We start from the raw sequence: 17,817 nt of genomic DNA on the forward strand, positions 1-17,817 counted from the left end.
TGGCAAAAATATGGCTATTTATCACCATAGGTAAAGCATCAGTCCCCAAAGCATGCAAGTGACAACAGCATTTAGCCTATAGGAGGAAGTGCATGCAGCTCTTTATAAGGTATTATCACAACCCTGAGCCTGAGGTGCAGGGGGGGGAAAAATGGGGGAATGCCCACCCACCTCAAAATGCAAAATTGTGTGTCTGTCCAGATTAACAAGAGCAAGAAAGACAGTTTTAACAGTAAAGGAAGCATTCATTCACAGCTATATTGTATTTTCTTTCTCCATTCCTGGAAAAGAACAATGCCTATCTTATTCTGTGCAACTCACAATCCAGCTCAGACTTTTCTTACTAAACTTGTATTAGAGAAAGTTAAGGTGGAGGGAGATTTCTCCCCCCCAGTTCAAAGAATGAATAATAGGAAGTCAGTAACGGCAGACCCTGAAGCAGCAGCATTGTTACTTCTCATCTGCAACCTGCAAAGCAGCATCCTCCACCACAGAAGGAAGAGATTACCGAGGATTTTGTAGAGCACCGAGTATTACCAATAGTCAAATTTCAGCAGGGGAGAAAAAAGGGACAATTTATGAGCAGAAGCAGAAAAAAAAAATCCCTTGAAGGGATTGGTTGACTGTTTACAACTCAGTCACGCAATTGCTTATTCTTTTCCCCACCCCCTCCTACTGCAGTCAGGGATTGACAGAGCATGAACGCTGCATTGAGGAAGGGAGGGGGGAGAAAGACTGCCTGCCTCCACCCTAAAGCTAGGCTTGTGCCTTTCCAGCTCCAACCCACGGAGAGCAGAGTCCCAGCTGAAAATCCTTAAACCCCAGCGCGTGCATTTTTTCGCGGGGGGAGGGGAGCAATCAGCACCAGGCAAAATAAAGCCCTCTCGGTGTTTTATTGTTTTTTCTAACCATTGCATTTCCTGGGGCCTCCTAGAGGCAGCTGCAGGGAACGTGATTTTACAGTTAAATATTCAAGCCCCCTCCAAGCAAGGGAGACCCCCACTACCGACCCTAGCACCGCAGTCACACGGGAGCCCCCCCCACCCACAAACCGGGCTGGGCAGGGCCTCCTCTCGAGCTCCTGGTGGGACCCACCCAGGCTCGGATCCCGGGGTGGGGGATGAATGAGGGAGGCGGCAGGAAGGGGAGATGCGCGGCGGAGGGAGGGAGGAAGGGGAGATGCGCGGCGGAGGGAGGGAAGGTGGGAGCACAGGGGCAGGAGCGGGGGGAGGGGGCAAGAGGCGGGGGGGAGGGGCAGAGAAGGGAGGGTGGGGGGAGGGGAGAAGCAAGGGGCGGGGCCAGCGGTGAGGGGAGAAGTGGGAGGACGGGGGGGGGGGGGAAATCAGGGGGAAATGGGGCAAGGGGCGGGGCAGGGGTGAGAGGGGACGGGGCGGGAGCCCGCTGCGGCCCGGCCCGGGGAGGGGAGGGACGAGGCCCGGCCCGGCCGCGCGCCCCCTCCTCACCGTGAGGCCGGTGCCCAGCACGATCACGTCGTACTCCTCATTCATGGCGGCGGGGTCGCGGGCGGGTCCGGGGCGCGGGGCTCAGGCGGGTCGGGCGCTGCAGGCCGCGGAGACAGAAGCAGGATAAAATGGAGACGCCGCTGCCGCCGCCGCCGCCGTGAAGAGACCGCGCCAGGGGGGTGGGCGGGGCCGCCGCAACGAACCGAGGGGGCGGGGCCGAGCCCCAGCCCCTGTCAATCGCGGCCATTCGGCCCCTCCCGTTGGGCCGCTCGACTGTCAGTCGGGAGGCTCCGCCCCCGCCCGTCGCTAAGGGGCGGAACGCCGGCCGTGGCAACGGGAATGCCACCGTGGTGCTGGGGGTGTGCGCCTGCGCGGACGGAGGCGGGGGCTGCGCTGACCCTGGGCCGCCGCGAGTGCTGCAGCGCGAGCCGCCCTGGGCGCCGCTGGTGCAAAGACATAATTGCACATCCTGAGCCGCCTGCTGCTGCTGGGCAGAGCCGAGCTCAGCGGAGGCATGTTGGGGGGGCGGGGCGCGATGCATTTGCAGGGATGCATGGCGATATATTTATTGCACTGCGTGTATCGCGCCCCAGGCCCAGCAGACATCTCCTTCCCTGCAAACGCCCTATCCCAAAGCCCATGGGAGTGAAATACCGGCTGGGGCACTGAGATCACCGGCGAGCCATTCACAAGCACCATTGTGCTGGATAAGATATCCCAGTTGGCTTTGAAATATGGCTTTGCAGCGCACCATCCCTACCCCATCAGAAATGCCTTCCTTGGCGATGTAGTAGTATCCTCGCTCAAGTGGCAAGTCCATTTTCCACGCGAAGTAGCTGGCTTTGTTATAGAATCAGACGTAGGGCTGAAAGGGCCTGCAACCCGCAAGAAGTCATCCGGTCCAGCCTTCTGCACTGGGGCTATCTCTACACTGTGGATCTCACAGTGGCACAGCAGTACCGCTACCGATGTACCACTGTAAGGTCTCCCATGTAGCCGCTCTTTGCCAGCAGGAGAGCCTCTCTTGCCGACATAGCGCTGTCCACGCCAGCACTTTTGCTGGTGAAACTTACCTTGGTCACGAGGGTGTTTTTTTCACACCCCTGACCGACAAAAGGTTTACCAACAAAAGTGATAGTACACCTCTCCCCCAATATAATGTGATAGCTCAGTGGTTTGAGCATTGGCCTGCTAAACCCAGCGTTGTGAGTTCAATCCTTGAGGGGGCCACTTAGGGATCTGGAGCAAAATCAGTACTTGGTTGACATTTTTCAAAATTGCAAAGAAATTTTTTTGCAAAAATATTTGGTTTTGACCAGTGGTTGAAATGTTCAGAAATTTTGAACCAGAAAAAAATGTCAACCCGTTCTGCAGATTATAGATTAAGTGCAGACTGCAAAATAGTATCTGTAGCTTCAGAGATACCCCAGCCATCAGCTATTCTGAGAGAAAAAGATGGGATAATCCCTCTTTTTGAGATGGACAGGCACACAGATTTAGAAAGACAGACACATTTGCTATTTCACAAATGGACGACTACATGGACAGATATATTTAGCTAGATATTATTTATAATTTGTTATGTGATTACAATGTGACTGACACCTTTATTTTACTCGCACTTGTTCTACAGTTGGACAGACAGAACTACGATCCAAATCAACAAAACACTCGCATGTATTTAACTTGAAGCATGTGCTTAAGTCCTGTTGAACTGTATATGACTCAAGCATGCATTTTAAATTAAATGCATGCTGAAGTCCTTTGCTGATTCAGGGCCCGGGTCTAGATCAAACCAGTCTATCTAGCCATTCACCCATTTTTACATCATTGGTAACTTCAAAACTGGACTGATATCTGACTGTGTTCCTATCAGTCTGCATGGTTTTGCTGGGTCTGAACTCATCTACTCAGGGTTTTGTTTTTTGTCTGTTGTCTGCATACATAGATGTGCTTTGTGGAGTGGGTCATCGTTTTTTTATAGGAAGCAGCTGCAATGGGGGCAATGACAGGTTATTTCTGCTGAGGACATGGCAAAAGTATAACCGTATGGTGAATAATCAGAGAGTTAGTTTTGCAAATTTGCCTATCCTCGTGTGAAGTTATAGTATGAAAAAGCAAAAAAACAAAAAAAAAAAACCCCAACCCCTTGGGCTTAGTTATACTTCCCTGTTGAAGAGATCAGCACCTCAGGGTCGAGGAGATACTGTATCAACACTCTGCATTGCCAGGGACCAGTGCCCCAGTATAAGCAGGCAGAATGCTGTTCTAATTGTTATGTTAGTAACTTCTGCAGCCAATTAATGCATGAAACGTTTTCATTTCAGTGCATAAGCTTGTGTGTGTGTCTGAGTTAAACATTTATGTTAATGGTATAAAAATCTCTGGCCTAGAACTTCCCTTATCATGAATCTTGCTTCCAGCTCCCGGCATGGTCAACAGCACAAACATTTATTTCCTGTGTGATTTATACTGAGTAGAAGAACTGGTTAGAGCAGAAGACTGGGAATCCAGACCCCTGTTTCTATTACCTGCTTTCTGGGTGACTCTGAGGAAGTTCCTTAGCCCCAATTTTTCAAAACGTTGGTGCCTCTTTTTCTGTGTCCAGTGAGGCACCTGAGGCCAGACAATCGTGGGTGCTGACCACCCACAACTCCAAATGATGATAGCACAAGCTTTGGGTGCTCATTACTGCTAAAAAAACAGGGTGTCTCCAGTTAACAATTTTAGAAAATGTTAGTCTTACCAATGGTACCTCAGTATACTAATCTGTACAACAGTTACTATTTATCAGGCATGGCAGAGATACAGGGAGCTCTAAAATACAAAATACTCAGATCAAAAGAATAGACAAAGTCTTGGTTGCAAACAGTGACACTTAGCTCCCTCACAGGAGTACTATGGGGCTTAACTTATTAATTCGTGTTTGTAAAGCATGTTGGTGTCCTCAAAAGAAAATGTCTCATGTACATGTACACCACTCGCTTTAGTGTACGTGTCACTTCTGGGCGGAGGTATGTACTTAAGCATGTGTTATAGACCCTATACTACTAATACCTGCTAATGGTATTCCTTTACCGGCTCAAACTTTTGGTGCAAGAGGATCTGGGTTCAATCCCACAGTCACAATGCAGTTATGAGTGGCTGTGCTGTGCAGCATAAACAGAGGTAGCAGAGATTTAGCTGTTGCAAAATTGATGATGCAAAAGTTAGTTTATTGTGTTTATTGTTATGCAAAAGTTGGCCAGTTGTGAGAAGCTGTTGCAACAGTTTCCTCTAAAGACTGGCCTTAAATTAGAGAAATACTTTCTACTATCATGAGTCATCCCACGCAGATCCAGGAAAGTCTTGTGTTGTTTGTAATTTAAGACACACACACCCTCTTTTTTTCTTTACAGTATAAACAGTGGCAACCTGGATGCTAAGAAATATGACAGAAATGCAGCCCATATAAATTCATCAATCAATATCCTAGAAGAATGGAAAATGGTGGCAAGGCTCATCACTGCTTTATGTCTCACTGAGGCAGGGATAGTGGAAAAGCAAATTCTGTACCAAAACAAAATTAATGGGAATATTGGGCCTGAGTTTTCTGATCTCTCCACAGAATAAGCCAAAGGGGATTTTCACTTCAAAGTGATATATGTTCTTAGGAATCATTATGAAAATGTTCCGGTGATTTGGTTGAGGTTGGCACTAAAATAAAAATAAGGTTTCTGCTGTAAGACATGCAATAGTAAGGTCTTGTGGTGAAAGGCACTTGACTGGCCCTCAGAAGATGTAGGGTCAATCACCCAATGTGACTATCAGACTATCACTGTGACTACGTGAATAACGTCGCTGAAGTTGATGTACTTAGATCTACTTACCGCAGTGTCTTCACTGCAGTAGGTCATAAGAACATAAGAATGGCCATACTGGGTCAGACCAAAGGTCCATCCAGCCCACTACCAATAGTGACCAATGCCAGGTGTCCCAGAGGGAGTGAACCTAACAGGCAATGATCAAGTGATCTCTCTCCCGCCATCCATCTCCACCATCTGACAAACAGAGGCTAGAGACACCATTCCTTACCCATCCTGGGTAATAGCCATTAATGGACTTAACCTCCATGAATTTATCTAGTTCTCTTTTAAACCCTGTTATAGTCCTAGCCTTCACAACCTCCTCAGGCAAGGAGTTCCACAGGTTGACCGTGCACTGTGTGAAGAAGAACTTCCTTTTATTTGTTTTAAACCTGCTGACCATTAATTTCATTTGGCTTCTCGCTCCGGTGGAATACCGGAGTCGACGGGAGAGGACTCGGTGGTCGATTTATCATGTCTTCACTAGACGCGATAAATCGACCCCTGCTGGATCGATCACTCCAGAGGTAAGCGTAGACATGCCCTCAGTTCCCTGTCTGTTAAAGGGGGATAATAAATGCTTCCTTCGTCTCTTTAGCTGGTAAACTTTTCAGGGCAGGGGCTGTCTCTTACTATGTGTGTACAGTGCCTAGCACGCACAATGGAGTCTGATCTTGGTTAGAGCCTCTAGGAGTATTGTTACGTAGTAATATTATAGTGCAACGTAAATTTCCCTCCCCCCTTGCTTTGTTGAATGAGTTTAAACATCTATCTCTGTGGCAATTACAGCTCCTGACTGGCTAAGAGTTCAGCACCTTCAATTATTTTTGTCCCTGCTCTCATTCTCACCCCCTTGTTTGTCTCATCCACCTTGTCTTTGCGATTGTCAGCTCTTTGGGGCAGGGACTGTCGTTTTCAATATTTCATACAACGCTGAGCATAATGGGGCCTAACCTAGTTGGCCTTTAGGTGTTATCACAATAGAAGAAAAAGGAGGAGGAGCAGGATAAACTGCGCACAGTATAAGATTTGTATTTTCCTGGAGCTGTTTTGAATGAGAGGACCAGGAAACCAATGGAATAACTATATGGTTGCATGATGGAAGCAAGATATCCCCCCTCCAGGCTTCCTAGACAAATTGTGGGGAGCCTGCACCTCCAAGCCACGTGAGTTACGGACCGGGTATAGCATGATATGGCCCATGGATAAAGGGTGCATAGTGCATATATATGTGCATGGTAGCCCTGATTAGGAAACGATCCCTATGCACATCCCATTGCACATTTTATTCCCATTTTTAGCAACTGCCTCAAATTCTTTTCCCCAGCAAGGGTCTTTCGCACATCTACGAACCCTTCCCCTAGCATGACTGGTTCCCCCAAGTCAGAGATACTATTCTTCCAGCTGAGAGATTAGACCGGAGCCCCTCTGATGCCCACAGTCATCCAAAGGAACACATGGTCTCCCCCAACATCCCTAGGGGTTAGGCATGCAGCCTCCATGGCAAGCCCAGCCTTTTTTCCCCATCAAAGAGGCTTGCAGACCGTTTTACCTTTATATACAAGCACCAGGACTTCTCAGCTTTAGTTGCAATGACAAAGTCCCATGCATGGAGTATGGCAGGAGACCTGACTTCTACTTCTGGCTCTGCCACAGGCTGGCTTTGTGTTACTAGTTTAATTCCTCCCAAGTGCCTCAATTTCTCGTTCTGCTCAATGGGAGATAATGACACTCACCCGCTTTTGCAAAGCACTTTGGAATCCTTGGCTGCAAAGCAATAAACAAGAGCCCCGGGTGGGATTTTTCAAAAGTGCTCAGCTTTCGGCCTGACTTTCTTCCCGCTGAAGTCAATGGGCCTTACTGCCTTCAATGGGAGCAGAGTGAGGCCAAAGCTGAGTGCTTTTTAAAACCCCTCTATTCGTGTTATTACGCTAATGAAACAACCTGAAGTATCTACTAAGGCTATTTATGGAAAATACACATGCACGGAAAGCAACGGCTCTACAACAGCCTTGTTCCCAAAAGACGATTGCTGCGAGCTACTTGCTGGAATTCCTTGAATTAGGGTTCACAGAGCCAGGCGTCTATTTTAATTTTGTTCTTGATTAATATGAGAAGCAATTTTCTTGGACAGTTTCTAAAAATGTGGCAGAATGTGAATGGCAACTAAAGGGAAGTTGCAGTCCATCTGAGATGTTCAGAGGGACAATTATTTGTGGCTGATAATAGCGCCTAGCTCTTATCTAGCACTTTTCATTGGTAGAGCTCAAAGCGCTTTACAAAGGAGGCATCATTATCCCCATTTTACAGATTGGGAAACTGAGGCACAGGGTGATTAAGTGGCTAACCTAAGGTCACCCAGCAGCAGAGAATAGGTCCTGAGTCCCAATCCCGGGCTATATATCCACTAGGCAACACTGCCTCCCATCATCATGGGAGAAAAGATGGATAACACTTTTGAGGCTTCATTCTTACCCCAGTGCTTTACTCTAGTTTTATCCTGACAGGACTACAGTGTAATCAATGGCATGACAATGATGAGAAACTGGAGTTGTGCAGGACCAGGCCTTTTAAATGTGTTTTTTTGAAGTCATTGTTTGGCAGCCTGGCAGCCTCCGAATCTGCAGCCCTCCATCCTTTGAACAGGTACCGCACAGAAACAACAATGCAGGGTCCTCTTTCCCATCTCCCCGTCAGCACTGCCGCGGACAGCCAGCCCCAAGCGCTGAGTAGATAGGTACAGCCTCTCCTTAGCCTCCTTTCTAGCTCTGCCAAGAAACCGTCCCGGCTCTGATGGGGTGTTCTGTGATGTGGACCTGCATTGAGACACCCCTCCCCTATTAAATAGTAATATCTTTTGTGGCCTGCCAACCTGAGCTTGAACTGGATGGCACAAAAGATGCAGCAGTCCACTTCTTATTCATTGATCCATCTGCTCCTCCACTATCAAAGAGCATTGCTTTGGTGACGTGAATGATGGTGGGGGCAGGAAGATTTCTCACTGTCTATTTCGGTGAGTGCTGCCTAGTGGCTAGGGTAGGGTAGACTCATCACAAGAGGTTGGTCCTGTTCTTGAGTTTGCCACAGAGCTGCTATGTGACCTTGGGCTCCTCACATACCTTTTCCGAGTCTCAGTGTCCCCACCTGGAATATGGGGATAAAACAATAGGGGTCTGCTCAGGGAAGGTGGTGAGGCTTTGTGAATTAATGGTTATTAAAGCGCTTGGAGCTCTGGGGATGGAAGGCACACTAGAAATGCAGAGCATTATTTAGTGGTTGTTTTAATGTCCATCAGCGCTGTCTTCAGCTGTGAATTAGACCGTACAAAGGTTGGGGTGAGGGGGCAAGAAGCAGCATTAATGAGTTTCTTGCATCACTACTATGGTAGCAGAAACCCTGCCCATATTTCATTATGCTGGGTGGCCAGGGATGAGCTGCCAAAATCTTAACAACCGGTTCCCTATAAAAAGTTCTGATTTAAGGGGGGGAGTGGGGGAGGGTCCGGGGCAGGGGGAGACATACTCATGGGGCTGGGGGCCCCTGCAGGGCCTGGGGCAAAGTGCCCCACTTGACACCCCCCCCCCCGGCAGCCCTAGAGCTTGCAGCCCCCTCCCCACTTACCTTGCCGGCAGCCCAAAGCAGCAGGACGACTCCGGAGCTCAGCTGAGCTGCCCAGCTGGTGCCGGCGGCTGGCCACGCTGCAGCTGGGGGGAAGCGGGGGAAGGGCCGGGGAGCCTCAGCCTCCCCAGCTGGGAATCCTGGGAGCAACAGGATGGTCCGGCCCACGGACTGGAGTTCTTTGCCCACCCCCTGGCCCTTTAGCAACCGGTTCTCCGCAGAGGTCTAATTTTAGCAACCGGTTCTTGGGAACCTGTGGGAACCGGCTCCAGCTCACCACTGTGGGTGGCTCGTTTTGCTGAAATCATTCATCCCAAAGCCCAGTTCTGTGCCAGAGACCAGCAGTAAAAATGCAGAAGGCCCACGTCACCTTTTATTGACCAGATGATTTTAGGTCTTTCTGATACCCATTCCATGCCCCTGCCCCACCCCTTTTCGAATCCAATGAATATGGTCTTCTTTTTGGTCACTGTTTGTCTTAAATAAGTTTGAAAACTAGACTAATACTGTAGTTCTTCAATGGTGTGTTCCATCTCCAGGGATCTCCCAGCTCTTTACGAACATTAAGGAACAAGGCTCTGATTCAGCAAAGCACTTAAGCACGCGCTTAATTTTAAGCATGTGCAGAAGACCCACCGAATTAAAAGTTAAAGTTCAGTGTGTGTACTGGGGCTTTGTTGAATGGTGACCCTTCTCTGCACAACGTCCCTGGGAGTTAAGAAGTGTGTTAGCCCCATTTTACCAGTGGGGAACTCAGACACAGAGAGGTTAAAGGTCACATTTTCCAAAGTGCCCTCTCCTTTTGAGTGTCCAATATGAGACACCGAGGGCTGGATTTTTCACAACTGCCGCATACCCACAACTCCTGTAGAAATCAACGTAGGGTGACCAGACGTCCCGATTTTATCGGGACTGTCCCGATATTTGCTTGTTTGTCCCGTGTCCCGACCAATGTTAGGTTGGGACACTGGACAAACAAGCAAAGGCTCCGGAGCCCGAAGGGCTCGCGCCCTCCCCTGCCCCAACTCCGCCCCCTCCTTCCCCCATTGGATCCTTCCCCAAATCCTCGCCCCCATCCCCGCCCCCTCACTGCCCCATTGTCTCCCTCCCCAAATCCCCGCCTTTTTCCAAGCATGCCATGCCCAGGAGACTCAGGGGAGTGCGGGGCCGGGGTGAGTGTGAGTCTGGCCTGGCCCCGAGCAGGCGGGACTCGGGCGCGGTACCTGGAGGGAGAGTAGGGGGGCGGCCCGTGGGGCTAGGTGGCGGCTGTTCTCCCGACCTGGGCAGGGGACTCGTGAGCAGCCGCTGCTGCAGCTCCCACTGCTGTGGGGGGAGGAAGTGGCCAAGCACGTGGCGCTCGACGGCTGCGGCTTTGGTGCCTGGGCCCGAACCCGGGCCTGCTGCGGGGCAGCGCGCACACTGCGCTCAGCCCCTGGCCAGTCTCGTCTGGGCTGGCTGCCCAGCTGGTGCAATCCCGTGGCGGAGGCATCAGCAGCCCAGTCCCGTTCGTTCCCCTGCAGGACCCGAGCGGGATGCGGGGGGCTGGGGCCTGCTGCCCCCACTCCGAGGCCGCCCGCAGGATTGCACCAGCTGGGCAGCCAGCCCAGACGCGACTGGCCAGGGGCTGGGTATGCGCAGCATGCGCGCTGGGTCACCGCAGCAGGCCCGGGCTCGGGGGGTTCGTGGGCGCCAGAGCCGCAGCTGCCGAGCTTGGCCAGCGGCCGCTTCCTCCCCCCGCGGCAGTGGGAGCTGCAGCAGCAGCTGCCCGAGTCCTGCTGCCCAGGTGGGGAGAACAGCCGCTGCCTGGCCCCGCAGGCCACCCCGTACTCTCCCTCCAGATACCGCGCCTGAGTCCTGCCTGCTCGGGGCCAGGCTGGACTCACACTCACCCCGGCCCCGTGCTCCCCTGAGTCTCCCGGGCCTCCCTCCAGCGCTTGCGGAGGGAGGAGGAATCGGGGGTGGGGGATTTTTTTTTTTTTTTTTGCTCTGCCGCCATTTTTTCCCCCTCTGCCCTCGCCCCGCCCCCCCGCGTCCTGATATTTGACCTGGGTGATCTGGTCACCCTAAATCAACGGGAGATGCGGCTGCTCGGCACCACTCGTAATTAGACTCTTGAAAAATTGGTGCTAAGTGATTTGCCTAAAGTCACGTAGGGATGCTGGGGCAAGCTGGAAATAGAATCCAGATTGCTTGAGTGCCACCAACATCCTTTAACCACTAGGCTATACTCTCTCTCCAAGCTCTTAGGGCTTTTCTGCACTTAAAAAGCTGTCGTGGCACCGCTGTGCTGCTGGAGTGCTTCAGTGTAGACACTACCAACATCAACGGACGGGATTCTCCCGTCAGCATAGGTAATCCACCTCCTTAAGAGGCAGTAGCTGGAGTGACAGAAGAATTCTTCCATTGACCTAGCGCTGTTTACACCGGGACTCAGGCCTGGTCTACTAAAGTTAGGTCGAAGGTAGCCGCCTTAAGTCGACCTGTTAATATGTGTGTCTACACTACCGGGTCCTTTACGCCGACCTAAGTCGCCTCTAATGTCGACTTCTGTAATCCACCTCTGCGAGAGGCGTAGCGCTTAATTCGACTTTCATGGGTCGACTGCGAGGTAGTGCAGGCTCATTTGACTTCCCGTGGTGCTGTGGGGAAGGGCCATTGTTCAACTAGCTACCTCTGCTCCCGACATGAGCCTGCCATAAACGTCATTAAAACTGTGATCGCCCATGACCCGGGGGGCTGGAGCAGCAAAACAGCACAGTGCATGGTTACGGAGTCTGATTATGTTATGGCTTGCACCTAGTGTGATAAGAGGTTGGGTTTTATATGAAAACGGCCTTACTACGGAAACATTTTATTTATGTAAAATGGCTCCTTTATTTTTTCCCCCTGACTGACAGCTGGAAAAGTATCCTTCCGTGTGTCAGCACCTGAAAGCAGACTTTCGCTGATTGGAAGGAGGAGAGAGAGAACGCGGGAGGACATGTTCACTGAGATCATGAATGCCTCAGGGACAGCTGCCACAGACCTGAGAGCGTGGAGGATTTCACTCTCCGAGAAGTTAGACATGGACACGTAGAGCAGGAAAGCCTCCAGTGAGCAAGAGCATGCGATGCAGGATGAGATGCGTCCAGGGCCAGTGCAAGGTTATTTTGCACCCTAGGCGAAACTTCCACCTTGCACCCCCACTCCTCCCCTCCCTCGCCCCGGAGCATCGCTTATTATAAACTTTCAAAAATGAATATTGCATCATGTGGCATTGTTCATTAGAATTAATACACGTTCGGCTTGAAAATTTATGAATTTCATGATTTAGTCTACATATTTAATGAAAATAAATGGCCTTGGGTCTCCTGCACATGGCTAGAGTCCCTCCTCCCCCCCCCCCCGCCCATGGATCTGGAAAGGGCTGTTTTGGGGATCAGAGCACAGAGCTGGGAGTCGGGATCTGGCTTCTAGTCTCCACCCTGGCACCAACTCACTGGATGACTTCAGACAAGTTATGTCCCCGTTCTGGGCTTCAGCTCCCCCGAGCGCTAAGGTGTGAAATGGTTCCTTGCTCCTGGGCTGGAAAGTGCAATGCAGGCGGGAGGGGGTGGCTGAAGGCCTGTCTTCCCCACAGGTGTGAGGTGAGGACAGAGTTCCAGCCTCCGTCATGACTGTCCTGGTTGCTTTACTCTGCCCCACGCCAATCGCTGCTGAAGCCCCTGACTCAGAGAGCTCCGGCCCAGGGCAGAGGCATCAGTGTCATCCTGGGCCTGATTTTCAGAGATGCTGAGCACCCGCAGTTCCCCCGATGTCTGTGGGAACTCCAGGGTTCTCAGTACTTCTGAAACTCAGGGCAATTTATTTTGAATGCTGGGCCAGGACTGAGCCTGTAAAGGCAGGTCCATATACACCCCTCAGTCCACAGCAGATCTCCCGTCAATAGCAGTACAAGCAATCAGGAGAATGATGAGGGGCAGTTGGCCCAGTGCTGGGAGTGGGGAGGATATGGCCTTAATGTGGTCACTAAACTTCTACCTAGTAAAGTTACTGGTGCATCAGTGGGAGAACAAAAATCTCTTGGGTGCTGCAGCCTGCCCAGGGTTCAGCTGCACTTACCCTGAGTTGCTCACACACTTGCAGTGGTTGTGCACCACACAACTGGTCACCCAAGTTACATGAAAATCTGGCTCTGATGGTGTCATAATTAGACTTAACAGTTACTGCCCCATTTCCTAGAGCTGTTGTCCCAGGCTGGCTGCAGACTCAGGCAGACAGAACTGTGTCGGCTAGACGCCCATCACCTTTGGAAGATTTCCCTTGTAGCCATAAGGGCTCGAGACAGCCGTGTTTCTTCACTGAAAACTTGCAGTGTGCTGCCCCTGAATCCCAGATGAATACCTTGTGTGGGCAGGTGCACAGCTCAGGGCTTGAAGGCCTCTGGTCTAATGGTCTGAGCCAGCACAGAACTAGGAGCCTCGATCTCCTGTGTTCAAAGCAGGATTCCGACAATGACTCCCCGGGTGACCTTGGGCAAGTCACGTCCCTGTTCTCTGCCTCAGTTTCCCCCCCAAATGGGGCTCTATTTACCTGCTCCACAGGGCTGCAGGGGTGGATGGGGATAAAGCCTTGGAAGGTGGCACGTGCTGAGGACGATTACCCTTTTGCAGCTCTTTAACCCTGTATCCTCTGGCAGGGCCATGATTCACCCCCGCAGGTGGACCGGTGGCCAAGGGCTCCTCTTCCTTTCCCCCCGCCCGCCCCTGCATTGCTGTCAATAGGGCCAGCTGCAGGTGGGCTGATGTCACCCGCTCCAATCTGCAGCCGGCAGCCCTCGGGCAGCAGCCACTGCTGCGGCAGGGGGTCCGGGAGAGCCGGAGGGAGTGGGCTAGGGAGCGATGCAGCAGCCCGGGGGCTTGGGGAGGAGGCGGCTCCGGGCTGGCAGGGGGGCACGGGTGGGCAGTGATATGGGGTGCGGTGCAGGGAGGCGGCGGAGCCCACGGTTGCAGAGGACGCCCGCAGAGGTAGGTGCTAACGCGGCTGTGAATGGCCCGTCCCTGCCCCGGGAGCAATAGAATAAAAAAAATTGGGGGCACCACTTTTGGGCGCCCCCCAAATCTTGACGCCCGAGGTGGCCGCCTAGTTCGCCTAGTGGTTACACCGGCCCTGGATGCTTCAGATTATGAGGGACCAAACAGACGTGTTGAGGCGTCTGCTTGAACTGCAGGAACAGAAGCAGGAGGTTAGAGTCCCTATGCAGACCCTGGGGGACAGCCAGCCAGCATCGCCTGGCGCAGAATCACCCTCCCCCAAGCATTCCCCAAGGCATGGGTGAAAAGTCCATGATCCCTTTCACTTAACTCAGGGGAAGGGTACAAGGAGCAGAAGGTGCCTATTCACAGGCCTTTGATGGTCTGGAATGCGGTATTATCTTACACAGCTGAAAATGTTTCTCCCGTTCCAACTTTACAACCCCTTTTCCCCAAGGTTACCGTGTTTTCTGTTCTCCCTCTTTACTTATGTTTGTTAAATAAAGTAAATGGATTGGAGAAATAAATGTTCTTTACTGAGTAGAAGCAGTGGGCTTGGGCGGGGCGGTGGCTTTACAGGGACAGCGATACAAGGCAGGTGAAGGTTTGGGAAAGCACAATGCAGACAAGCAGTTCACATTACTGTGACTCATTATTGAAACAGCTTTTCAAAGCCTCGCGGATACACAGCGCAATCTGTCTCAACTGCCCACCCCCGTGGAAAATCCCCCCCCCCTTTTTTTTACAGATATTATGGAGCACACAGCAGGCAGCTATAACCGTGGGGATTTTCTCTTCACTAAGGTCCAACCTTGTTAGTCAACTTCTCCAGCGCCCTTTCAAACGACCAAAGGCGCAGTCACCCACCATTCTGCACGTGCTGAGCCTATAGTTGAAACGTTCCTTACTGCTGTCCAGACGGCCTATGTATGGCTTCATGAGCTGTGGGAGCAAGGGGTAGGCTGGGTCCCCCAGGATAACTATAGGCATCTCAACGTCATCTATGTTTATTCTGTGGTTTGGAAAGAAAGTCCTGGATTGCAGCTTTTTTAACAGACCTGAATGCCTAAAGATGCATGTGTCATGAACCTTCTCCAGTCATCCTATGCTGATGTAAGTGAAACCCCCTCTGTGATCCACCAGCACTTGCAACACCATTGAAAAGTATCCCTTTCGGTTTAAGTACTCTTTGGTAAGGTGGTCTGGTGCCAAGATGGGGACATGCGTGCCATCTATTGCCCCACTGCAATTAAGAAACCCCATTGCAGCAAAACCATCCACTATGTCCTGCACATTTCCCAGACTCACTACCCTTCGTAGCAGAAGTCAATTAATGGCCCTGCACACTTGGAGCACAGCAGCTCCCACGGTTGATTTACCTACTCCAAATTGATTCCCACTGACCAGTAACTGTCTGGCATTGCAAGCTTCTAAATAGCAATTGCCACTTGCTTCTCCACTGTCAGAGCAGCTCTCATTTTTGTGTTGCTGAACTGCAGGGCAGGGGAAAGCTCTGCACAAAGGTCCTGGAAGGTGGCTTCCGCATTCAAAAGTTCTGCAGCCACTGCTCCTCATCCCATACCTGCAACATGATGCAGTCCCACCAGTCAGTGTTTGTTTCACAGGACCAGAAACAGTGCTCAGAGTGCAGCTGCTCTGTGACTACCAGCAGCAACTGTGAATTGTTTTTTTTCAATGGCTTGCAGCAGGGCTGCTTGCAGGACATTGCTATGTTCCGCGTGGTGGAGCCTACTTTGGCTCTGGAAATACTGCAGGAGAAGGCACGAGGTGTTTGAGAGCCTCACAGCAAGAGTGCACAACTGAGCAGGCTCCATGCTTCTGGGGTTATGGTGTACACGCAGCAGTTTTAAGGTGTGAAAACCATTGGGTTGTTTGCTGTTGAGCACAGTGCATTATGGGATGCTGACATAATGTTCCCATTTTCCCCTGCAACAATGTTTTGGTCCCATGAGGCATTGCACAAAGTTCCCAAAACACACTGCGGCAAGTTGCACTTTGGGATAGCTACCCATGATGCACTGCTTTGTGTATCAATGCAGGTGTAAGCAGAGTCAGGATGAGCTCTGCCCTGATATCTGGTGGTGAATTGTGGCGAGTTGTGCAAAAGAACTTCAGGGGCTGGTCTTGTTTGCATAGGCACACCCACCCTGCCTAGCATGAGCCCACAGCCACCCAAATGGTTACTTTGGCTGCTGTGGGATCCCCAGTTTCTCTGTTATTGGGGCAGGAAGAATAAAGTGTTGTTACTCTGATTATGCGAATCAAGGCTAGTGGAACTATTTTATGACAGAGGGACTCACCATCAACTAAGTAGCACTTGCTAGACAAGGGACATGGGTTCCAAACCCCAGTGACTTGAGAGAGAGGTTGGGATCAGGTATTTGTACTTGATGGTGTGGGCCCCCTTTGAGGGCCTGAAACACCAATTACACTGCCTCCTCTCTCCACCGTTGAATAGCAGAGCTAATTTTGATTCCATTAAAAGTCTAGATGTGGGCTGCTATGCTGAATTCACTTTAGGCCAAGGGTGCACCGGCACTGGGGCTCCCCTACTATGAGCTGAAATCGCTAAAGAGCTACAATTACTAAGAGCTGAGATCACTAAGTGCTGTGTTAACTAGCTGGGGAGCCTGAAGATATATTGCTAGGCGGCTGGCCGAACAGAGCAGTTTGTGGGACGGTTGGATCAGCCCACGGGACGGCTGGTGGAGTGGAGTGGAGCGGAGCAGCTGGCAGAGCAGTTCATGGGACGGCTGGTGGAGTGGAGCAGCTCGTGGTGAAGGCTGCAGCAGAACCTCACGGAGAGGTGGGGCAGTCAGCCTTGAACCACATAAGGTGCCCATTAACACCCCACATGCCCCCCCCATTTCCAACCAGGCTGGGGGAGTAAAACTCTGCAGATAAACTTTGAACTCGGGGGCTGCACTGACCAGGGACAGAGACTTTTGGGGTGTTGGACTTTTGGGACGTCGGGTGATTTTTGGGTTGCTGGACTCAAGAACCAAAGGAAGGGACACAGCCCAATTTGCCAGGGTGAGTCTTTGCTCATGGTTTGGTCTATGAACCCTAGTTATGGTGTTTTCCCAATTTAATGCTGATGTTGTTTACCTCATGTTATTAAAAATTTTCTGCTACACTGAGACTCTGTGCTTGCGAGAGAGGAAGTATTAATAATAATAGGAGCTATACCTATCTCCTAGAACTGGAAGGGACCTTGAAAGGTCATTGAGTCCAGCCCCCTGCCTTCACTAGCAAGACCAAGTACTGATTTTTGCCCCAGATCCCTCAAGGATTGCGCTCACAACCCTGGGTTTAGCAGGCCAATGCTCAAACCACTGAGCTATCCCTCCCCCAAGTATTGCAACTTTAAGGTGCCCAGGGGTGTGTGTAAGATTTTCCCAGGTCACTGGGTGGGAGCTCAAGCTGGTTTTGCGTTACGTTGTTGGGAGGGGACCCCTATGTACTGAACCCGGCCCTTGCTGCTATCAACTCAGCATGGCAGAAGGGTTACACAGGCTAGTGAGGACGCACTCCATCGAGACAATGAGCATGGTGTGGCCACGCACAATCGACTTAATTCATTCGGAGGCTCGAGGCCAAATTAGATAAAGTCGACTTAATTTTGTAGTGTAGACAAGCCCTTTAGGTCGGCTTAACTACGCTGTGGATTTTTCACACCCCTGACCGATGTAGGTAAACCGACCGAATTTTGCAGTGTGGCGCAGGCCTTAAAAAGAGACAGTCTCTGCCTCTAAGAATTTACAATCTAAATAGCCAACCCAGCTAAAGGGGTGGGAGAAAGGAAGTTTTGTTATTTCTAACGACATTTGGCAGATGGGGAACTAACGCACCAAGACA

The 17,817-nt window shown here is 51.1% G+C and overlaps 1 protein-coding gene across 1 annotated transcript in view; it reads right to left on the reverse strand.

The window, feature by feature from the left end:
• GDI2 (GDP dissociation inhibitor 2) overlaps window positions 1–1,617 on the reverse strand; it is a 28,126-nt gene extending 26,509 nt beyond the window's left edge. The window contains exon 1 of the mRNA XM_039519782.1: window positions 1,464–1,617. Coding sequence (XP_039375716.1) covers window positions 1,464–1,508 — 45 coding nt within the window. The 5' untranslated portion in view covers window positions 1,509–1,617. The remainder of the gene's footprint in view (window positions 1–1,463) is intronic.
• Window positions 1,618–17,817: the final 16,200 nt, after the last annotated feature.

Source organism: Mauremys reevesii, linkage group 1 (genome assembly GCF_016161935.1).
Source record: "Mauremys reevesii isolate NIE-2019 linkage group 1, ASM1616193v1, whole genome shotgun sequence".
NCBI lineage: Eukaryota > Metazoa > Chordata > Testudines > Geoemydidae > Mauremys > Mauremys reevesii.